The sequence below is a fragment of the Triticum urartu genome, chromosome 2A (assembly GCF_056163025.1).
Source record: "Triticum urartu cultivar PI428250 chromosome 2A, HENAU_Tu73, whole genome shotgun sequence".
Classification (NCBI taxonomy): Eukaryota; Viridiplantae; Streptophyta; class Magnoliopsida; order Poales; family Poaceae; genus Triticum; species Triticum urartu.
Genome location: NC_141874.1, coordinates 600,523,795 through 600,533,348, shown reverse-complemented (window position 1 = coordinate 600,533,348; position 9,554 = coordinate 600,523,795). Strand labels below are relative to the sequence as shown.

General features: G+C 46.8%; 2 protein-coding genes across 2 annotated transcripts; one reads left to right on the top strand and one right to left on the bottom strand.

Moving 5' to 3' along the window:
- The first annotated feature begins 5,849 nt into the window (after positions 1-5,849).
- Positions 5,850-6,398, top strand: LOC147986161 (uncharacterized). The gene has a single exon (XM_087541899.1). The coding sequence runs from the start codon at positions 5,850-5,852 to the stop codon at positions 6,396-6,398; it is 549 nt and encodes a 182-aa protein (XP_087398025.1).
- A 490-nt stretch (positions 6,399-6,888) lies between these two features.
- Positions 6,889-9,208, bottom strand: LOC125531103 (putative GEM-like protein 8). The gene is made up of 2 exons (XM_087544515.1): positions 8,850-9,208; positions 6,889-7,919 (listed from the first exon to the last, which is right to left on the bottom strand). Exons 1-2 carry the CDS (start codon positions 9,043-9,045, stop codon positions 7,453-7,455), a joined length of 663 nt encoding a protein of 220 aa, XP_087400641.1. The 5' UTR covers positions 9,046-9,208; the 3' UTR covers positions 6,889-7,452.
- Between the last annotated feature and the right edge of the window lie 346 nt (positions 9,209-9,554).

The window sequence follows — 9,554 nt, the reverse complement described above, 5'->3', positions numbered from 1 at the left end:
TTGAGATTGTCATCAATTACCAAAATGGGGGAGATTGAAAGGGCATGTAGCCCCTAAGTGTGGTTTTGGTAATTACATGACAATCTCTATGGACTAATGTTTCTCAAGGAGATATATTTGAAGGTTTTGTCCATAGATGGTGCCTCAAGGATATTGGATGGAATCAAGGATGAAGTCCATATATATGAAGATAGTGCCTCAAGGATATTGGATGGAATCAAGGATGAAGTCCATATATATGAAGATATATTTGTTGTATGCTTTGGAGTTAAATGACAATTCCTATGGAGCATCAAGTGCATTGAATCTTATATGAAGATATGTTACATAGTGATGCTTGAAGTGCATTGGGTTGTTTTGTGAAGTCTGCCATCAAAGCTTCTGAAGAAGTCCTCATGGTATCCTTCTTTGGATACCCCTTGCACACGGGCTTGTACCATGCGCATGGGGTCGAGTGTCAACTCTCTGGATACCCCGTGATCACGAGGCCTAGGTGTTGGCTCTCGAGATCCCATATCCAGTGAGGTTTCAAGTTGGTCTTCGAGTACTTCTATTGAATCCATCAAGATTGATTTCTATGCCTAATCTAATTATGTTCATGGTGGAGTTCATTGGATGATCTCAAAGACTAACATATTTGGGCTTTTAAGGATCAAGGGCTTGAGAGGATAATCAAATAGAAGAATTCAAGTTATGGTTTCAAGACAAGATCATGGTGAGCTCATGTGTTGGGTTTAGGTTGATCAAGTCTTGAAGCAAGCAACTAGAGTGAAAAATTCATTGTGCCTCTCAAGATATTATGATGGTGGACTTTTAAGGATCAAGGGTTTGAGAGAATAATCAAACAGAAGAATTCAAGTTATGATTCAAGACCAGATCATGGTGAGCTCACGTGTTGGGTTTCAGTTGATTAAGTCTTAAAGCAAGCAACTAGAGTGAAGAATTCATTATGCCTCTTAAGAGATTGTGATGGAGTTTTTAGAAGGGCAAGTGGGGATCAAGATGATATTCATAGTGGAACTTGATATGGTCATGAAAGAGTCTTTGGTGATATTATCTTGAAGCAATGAAGGGAAATGAAGAGTTCATTGTGGCTTTCAAGAAACCAAGATGGAGCTTGGAGTAAAGATGTTGGTTGACCAAGATGAAGCTCGAAGATTATATCTAGATGGTCAACTCTCAAAGCGCAAACATTGCACCACGTGGGATCAAGTGATCTAGTGGTATGGTAAGTAATTGTGAATTGTGCTTTGTTACCTAACCCATGCTATGTGTTTGTTATGTCTATGTGGGTTAGGTGTTTCTCATGGGCTTGCATCAAAAAGAAAGATCTCAAGTAGCCTATGTGTGGATGACATCAAGTGGTGATGGTCATCGGGTTCGAGGAGTCCAAGTGTAAAATGAGAAGCCGGAGGTTATATGCTTTGAAGCTTGCGGTCCACATCATGATAATGCTCATGAGAAGATGGGCTTAAGTTAAGGCTTCCCTCATTGCAATATGAGGAAGCAATTCAAGCATCTTCACCAAGTGGTTGTGGACAAGAAAGGGATTCCAACTTGAGACAAGCATTGGAGTCATCACCAAGCTCAAGTTGAATATGCAAGGCAAAGGTATACCTTAGCTAGGTTTTCCTAGTTTTGCCGGTCTCATGGTGCTTGGAGGGAGACCGGATTATAGGTTTGATAGCCGTACTATCAAGAGGGACTCTCGGGCAAGTAGCTTGATCATGTCGCATGTAGAGAGCTCAAACCTTTGCATTAATTGCATTATTATTTCTTGTTGATCTTGGGTGGCTCTCTATGTGAGGACCTTGGGCTTTTCCATAGCTTCAAAACGAGTCCAAGATCATCAAATTCGGAGTCCGTATGCCAAAGTTATCACAGTTTTAGTGGGCTGCTGCAAGCTGTTCTGGGTACCCCGTGGACACGGGGTTTTTGACCCCCATGGACACGGGCTTGTACCGTGCGCACGGGACCCCGTGGGCACGGGGTGTCCAGGAAGTGTCCGTTGGAGCCCCAACGGCTAGTTTTGGAAGTTGGCTATAAAAGAGCCCTTCCTCCCCACCGGTTTGGGGGTTGTTCATTCACATTCTAAACATCATTTTGAGCCTCTTACCACCTCTCCCAAACCCCTATCTCCCCTCTAAGTGAAGGGGGATTTGTGGATGGATCTTGGAGTCATTTGTTGATTTCCTCCATTGCATCCCCTCTCTTCAATCCCCTACTTTCTTGAGTTGCATCTTGTGAGATTGAGAGAGTGAGTTGAGCATTTGTTGCTTGACCTTGCATTGCATTTGTTTCTTTGGTTTGAGCTCCTCGCATCGACTTGTTCGAGTGAGAGCCCGTGAGTTTATTACTCTTGGAGGCTTCGCCTCCTAGATGGTTTGGTGATACATTGAGAAGATTGTGAAGAGGCCTATGTGGCCCAGGTCCCACCGGAAGCTTCCTTTTGTGGTGTGCTCCGGGGAAGGGTGTTGAAGTGGCCTAGGTGGTCAAGTTCCTCCGGAAGCTTCCATGGTTGTGGTGTGCTCCGGATAAGTTTGTAAAGGTGTGGTGGTCGCCTTCAAGACCAACCCCGAGTGAACCGAGGCTCATCCGTTGGGGGTGACTCGGAAGGGAGAATACGGTGAGTCACTTGGTGACGCCCCGGAGCTTTGGCTTTGGCACCTCTCTAACGGAGATTAGCACTCTCATGAGTGTGAACTTCGGGATAAATCCGCGTGTCCGACTCACTTGTGGTTATCTCATGCCCACACCATTTACTTTCTGCAATTCATACTTGCTCATATTGATATATCTTGTGCTAGTTGAATTGCTTAGTAATTCCTACATTTCCTTATCTTGTGATATAGTTTGTGCTTGCTAGTTTCTTTTAGTGCCTATCTTGTTTAGCATAGGTTGTTGGTGCACTTAGTTGAGCCTAGCATATTTAGGATTTGTGCATGAAAAGTTTCCGTTAGTGTAATTCCGCATTAGGTTAAAGCCAAATCCGTAAAAGTTTTAAAATGCCTATTCACCCCCCCAGTTGTCATCTAGATCATTTCATCTATCTTTGTCACTTTGAGCTCTGGCACCTCTACAAATCCCTACTTCCCTCTACGAAGGGCCTTTCTTTTACTTCATGCTTTTTTTTGAGTCTCCATCTTCTCTTATAAAGCACCAACTAAGGGGCACTATGATCGTACTTGAGCATCGGGTGTAGCTAATATGTGAGTGTGTTTCATGAATGGATCAAAGATTGAACATAATGGGCCAGGGATAACTTGCTTTAGTGTTGATATTTTGAAAGACATGGTTGCTTGTTGATATGCTTGAGTATTGAAATCTTCATGTCAAAACTAGAGTATTTCTTTGAATCATATAGAAGTCCAAATGTCCATGCTACAAAGAAAAGAATATGTGATGGACATGTTAGGCAGCATTCCACATCAAATTTTTTGTTTTTATCATTTACCTACTCGAGGATGACCAGGAATTAAGCCGGGGGATGCTGATACGTCTCCAGCGCATCTATAATTTTTTTATTGTTCCATGTTGTTATATTATCATTCTTGAATGTATTAAAATCATTTTATAGGAACTTTATATCGTTTTTTGGGACTAATCTATTGACATACTGCCCAGCGCCAGTTGATGTTTTTTGCTTGTTTTTTTCCTTCATAGAAAATCAATACCAAAAGGAGTCCAAATGCAGCGGAACTTTTTACAAGATGGGCCAAAGAAGTACTAGAGGGGTGCCTCGAGGGGGGCACAACCCACCTGGGCCCAGGCGCGCCCTGGTGGGTTATGCCCACGTCGGTGGCCTCCTGCACCGCCTCTTTGCACTATAAATACCCCAATATGCCAGAAACCCTAGGGAAGTCGACGAAAATCAATTCCAGCCACCGCAAGTTCCAAAACCACCAGATCCAATTTAGACACCATCACGGAGGGGTTTGTCATCCTCATTGGTGCCTCTTCGATGATGCATGAGTATTTCATTGTAGACCTATGGGTCCGTACTAAGTAGCTAGATGGCTTCCTATCTCTCTCTCTCTTTTGATTCTCAATACAATGGTCTCTTGGAGATCTATTTGATGTAACTCTTTTTGCGGTGTGTTGGTTGGGATCCGATGGACTTTGAGTTTATGATCAGATCTATGTTTTTATCCATGAAAGTTATTTGAGTCTTTTGATCTCTTATATGTATGATTACTTATAGACTCGTATTTCTTCTTCGAATCTTTGGCTTAGTTAGGCCAACTAGATCGATTTTTATTTCCATGGGAAGAGGTGCTTTGTGATGGGTTCGATCTTACGGTGCCTGATCACAGCGACAAAAGGGGAACCGACACGTATGCATCGTTGCTATTAAGGATAACAAGATGAGGTCTATTTCTACATAAATAGATCTTGTCTACATCATGTCATCGTTCTTATTGCATTACTCTGTTTCTCCATGAACTTAATACACTAGATGCATGCTGGATAGTGGTCGATGTGTGGAGTAATAGTTGTAGATGCAGGTAGGAGTCGGTCTACTAATCTTGGACGTGATGCCTATATAATGATCATTGCCTGGATATCGTCATGATTATTAGAAGTTCTATCAATTGCCCAACAGTAATTTGTTTACCCACCGTATGCTAATTTTCTCGAAAGAAGCCACTAGTGAATCTACGGCCTCCGGGTCTCTTCTTTATTATATTTGCCTTCGAGATCTATTTTTGTTTGCTTTTTATTTTCAGATCTATTTATCCAAAAACACAAAAATACCTTGCTGCAATTTATTGTTATTTCTTTTATCTCGCGTTTCTGCGAGATCTATTTATTCAATCTACTACAATTTTACCTATCTTTTTTACCCTTGAGGGATTGACAACCCCTCTCTTACGTCGGGTTGCAAGTATTTGTTCTTTGTGTGCAGGAGCCGTTCACATGGTGTTGCGTGGTTCTCCTACCGGTTCGATAACCTTGGTCTCATCACTGAGGGAAATACCTACGTAGCTGTGCTGCATCATCCCTTCCTCTTTGGGGAAATACCGACGTAGTTCAAGCCGCATCAATATCCAGCCCAAATATGGGGTGGATATGGGGACGCCCGGGCGTGCCCTTGCATGCTCGCCAAGTCGGACCCGACAGCTCGACCCCACCCCAAATTGCACCAAATCCACCCGAAGACCACCCGGGTCCATTTGCTATCTCCTCTCTTCTTCCTTCTCATCGTCGTCTGTCTCACGCTCTGCAACTGCGCCCGCTTCGCAGCCCTTCACGCGCTCTCCAACACCAGATCCAGAAGAGCCCTTCTGTCCTCGTCGAGGTGGACGTGGTGGCCAGCCCGAAAGCCACCGTGGTACGTCCGGCAAGTCTCTGGCTCCGGCTTGCGCTTGATGTGTTCGACACATTGTCTTACTAGATTTTTTGTGATTTTGTTAGGTAAAACGATGGATTCCGATGCTTCATCAAACGAGGAGTATGGACCGACGGAGCTTGACCAAATGATTCAAGATGATTTCTTCAATTCGTCGGATTCGGACGAAGAAGTGGACATGATTATGCTCATGAGCATGTAAGAGGAAATAGACCGGCAAGTGGAGCATATTCTCAACTTCAAGGGCTCAATCAAAGGGAGAGTTGTGATTAATCGGGATAGGGTGTCTGGAGCAAAGCTACTGCATGGAGACTACTTTACTCTCAAACCTACTTTCACTGATGATCCATGGTTTGGTCGCTGTTTTCGCATGTGGAAACCATTGTTTTTGCGCATTGTTGAGGGAGTGGAGGCACACGACGACTACTTCAAGCTCACAAGGGATTGTTGCGGCCAACTCGCTTTCTCGGCCAAGTAGAAGTGCACGGCTGCTCTGAGGATGCTTGCACTTGGTATTGCTGCAGATGCCGTTGGTGAGATGGTCAGGATGGGGGAGAGTGCATGCCTGAAGAACAATGTCAGGTTTGCCCGCGTCGTGGTGGAGGTGTTTGAACCTGAGTATCTCGGAGAACCAAAAGAGCAGGACACTGAGAAATTGTTGGCTATTGGAGAGGCAAGGGGGTTTCCAGGAATGCTCGGATCAATTGATTGCATGTATTGGCAATGGAAGAACTGCCCCAAAGGTCTGCGGAGAATGTATCAAGGTCACACCAGAGAGGCCACCATCATACTAGAAGCGGTGGCATCACATGACTTATGGATTTGGCATGCTTTCGTTGGAATGCCGGGTTCTCACAACGACATCAACATGCTTCAACGATCTACAGTGTTCAGGAGGCTTTGCAATGGGGAATCACCATCGTGCTCCGAGCCGCGTGGCAATAAACAGGGACACTTTGCCATAATGCAGGAAGCTGCTAGGAAGGATGTGGAGAAGCATTCTGTGTGCTTTAGTCTTGTTTGGAAATTGTACGGAGCGCTGCAATGATGCGGGAATCAAAAACTTTATGACAGTTGATGACATGTTGTATTATTCCGGACAATATGATTGTCGAGGATGACCATGATGATGTAGCCCAAACCCATGATTTCGATGCACCTGAAGAACAAGTTGAAATCAAGGAAGATCAAGATGCGGCTCAGCTGATGAACTTTCTACAGATGCATCAAAATCTTCAAGATCAGCAGGTGCACACGCAATAACTCAAAGATCTTATGGAGCCCATGTGTGGCCTACAATGGCAACCAAGAAGATAATGCTTGAGTTTGGCATTTAAAATAAATTTTATGTAAACACTATGTATGCTTCGTACAAACATTTGCTATTTACATGTGACATTGTCTTGTATGATCGACGTGCATGGATTTGAGAGTCCGGATTTGAGATATGTGGATGCCGAAACGAAAATATGAGGGGCCGTCTGGATGCGCCCGCCTGAACGTGCCCAGCCGCGTCCGTAGACGTATAGGGGGTCGGATTTGTCAAATCCGTCTATAGATCTTAGTGTGTCATTCCATTTCAGTTATTTTCCGAACCAAACACACCGTGCCATTTCCTTGAGCATTATCATCACTCTCATCCGCGCCTCCGCAACAGCTTACTAGTGGTGCACTCCAAGGCCCATCGACATCGGTTGCAGGCTTCCAGCACCTAGCAATCCATGACGCCCATTGATACGCCATTAGAAGGCCCCCGCTGCAAGGTTCGTGCCCCTGCTCGGGGCGTCCTCACGGTCATGCTCGCGCGGTTCGTCGTTCCCCTCCAGCCTCACGTATAGGGAGGTCGCGTAGGCCACCAGCTCGACAACCTCGGCCTCGTGCGGCGTCGGCTCGGGCGAGCGCCGGTCCTCACACCATGCTGAGCTCCCGGCGGCGATGTTCCGCAGCGCCTAGTCGCCGAGCCCGACGAGGTCTCCCAATCGCGCATGCTGCTCGTGTAGTCAGACAGTGATCGGCATCGCCGTGCGCTCGCGTCGCTTTCACGCCGTGGTAGGCCGCAAGTGCCTCCCGCTCCCGGTGCCCGTGCCCCGCGACGACTACACCTACATCCCACTCCCCGCCGCGCTGACGGCCTGCTCGAGGTGCTGCAGGGATGCCTGGTAGCTGACGAAGCCCATGAACCAGAACTCGAAGCCGTCGTCGGTCACCAACTGGATGTACTTCTGCTCCGGCCGGTGCTGGTTCTTGCTCGGTATGGCCGCCTTCACCCTCCTCAGCGGGACGTCCGCCTTGTACGGCACCCGCACCGTGTCGCCCTTGGGCGACGTCAGCGCCAGCGACCGGTCGCTGCGGAAGGCCACCCTCTCCGACGATACGAAGAGCATGCCGGCGATCGGGCCGGCGGTGGTGGACAGGTAGCAGTAGCACTGCGAGGCGTTGAGGAGCTTTTCTTTCTTCTCCACGGAGAACCACCGCCGGAAGACGTTCTCCACGCCGCCGGCCTGGAGGATTCTCGCGCCCAGCGACAGCTTGCCCCTCACGGTCTCGTACAGCTTAGGGCCGAGAGTCACTGCACTATCATGAAGGAAGATATCTATGTTCAGTGTCTAATTCACTGCTACGGATACAGCGATATGAACTACGTTGCACCGATACAGCGATACCGATACGGCGATACGGGATACGGTAATTTTTAGAAACAACAATATGCGATACGGCGAGTATATATACATAATTAATAAAATGACATGTAATAAAGATAGAACATACTAATATAATGCGTGAGATGAGAACAAAATGATGCCCCATTGGTTGCCTCATGCATCTTTTCATGTCGTGAATGGTCATCGATGTCCTCGATCCTCGTCCATTAGCTTGCTGTCATGCCATCTCCCGCAGATTAGATGGTGATTTGAGTATTTCCCTCTGTGCCAGTAGATAGTAGCAGGAACATCAGCAAGCACCAAGCACATACGGCAAGCGCGCGCGCACACACACATGCCAGCAAGCAGCCAAGCACATACATCAAACACACACACAGCAAGAATCAATTACCTCACTCTTGCCATAGCGGCGGAGAAGAGGTCACTTGGCGAGTTGAGGCGGCGACGAGTCAGTCTTGGCGACGGCACCGGCGGCGAGACAGGCGGCGGCGGCGTGCTCGTCGCCCTCGATCCAATCGTGAAGTCGAACAGAGAGCGAGAGAGCACTTAGGTTAGGCGTATACGTGGGCCTTTAATGGGCTCGAGGCTGCACGGCCGTGTCCTGCCCGTATCCCGAGCGTGTCCCCAGCGTATCATCATTTTTTTCCTTTTCTTTTTAATCGGAAATCCTGATACGCTTAGGATACGAGTATCGCGGCCGTATCGTGCGTATCGCCGTATCGGCGACGTGCGGTACGCGGACACGCCAACTTTCGACGTATCGGTGCTTCATAGCATATGAACAGAAAGACGAGAAAAGATTCATCCAGACGGACTGGAGGAGGAGAAGGACTTACCATGTTCTTTGAGGCCCCGAGCAAACTTGTCCCCGGTCCTGCGGCCCGATTTGCCGCCGGTACGCGCGCTCGTCGAATACTTGGCATCGCCGTCGACATAGGTAGCTCCATCACTCGTGAACTCGGGCTCCTCGATGCCGATAGCAGTACTGCTCACTGGGATGCCGATCACATGCTCATTTCCTGCCTTCTCCATTTGCTGTTGGAACGAAGAACCGGAGTCTTCTTTCTCTCGTAAGACGACGAGGAGGTGAAGACTTGCTCTGCTTCCTTCCTTTGCGCCTAAGTTTCCGGCCTCTGTCTGAGGTTGCTGGTGAGGTGAGTTGTGACTTGTTGCTCCGTGCTCTGGATGGGGAGGAGGGGGTCGCCTTTTATAAGCTCTGGATTACAGAACCTGTAGAAAACTTCCCTTGTCGACGATCGATCAAAAGCCCGGTGCCTATCCAATTCCAATTACTCCCTCCTTCCATCTATATAGAGTCTAATGCGTTTTTCAAGACTAATTTAGACCAAATGTTAGAACAATAATATATGACATGCAACTTACACAAAGCACATGTCAAATTCATATGTGAAAGGAGCTTTCAATGATATAATTTTCACATTATGCATGTCATGTATTATTAATCTTATCAATAGTCAAAGAATGTCTTAAAAAACGCATTAGGCCCTATATAGATGGAAGGAGGGAGTAGCTTTTCAAAT

What these genes read in the sequence shown, in the direction of transcription:
- LOC147986161 (XM_087541899.1), top strand. Translation starts at nt 5,850, where the DNA reads ATGCTTGCACTTGGTATTGCTGCAGATGCCGTTGGTGAGATGGTCAGG.
- LOC125531103 (XM_087544515.1), bottom strand. Translation starts at nt 9,045, where the DNA reads ATGGAGAAGGCAGGAAATGAGCATGTGATCGGCATCCCAGTGAGCAGT. An exon ending in TCGGGGCCTCAAAGAACATG is followed by an intron (nt 7,920 to 8,849) that starts GTAAGTCCTTCT and finishes ATGATAGTGCAG; the next exon opens with TGACTCTCGGCCCTAAGCTG.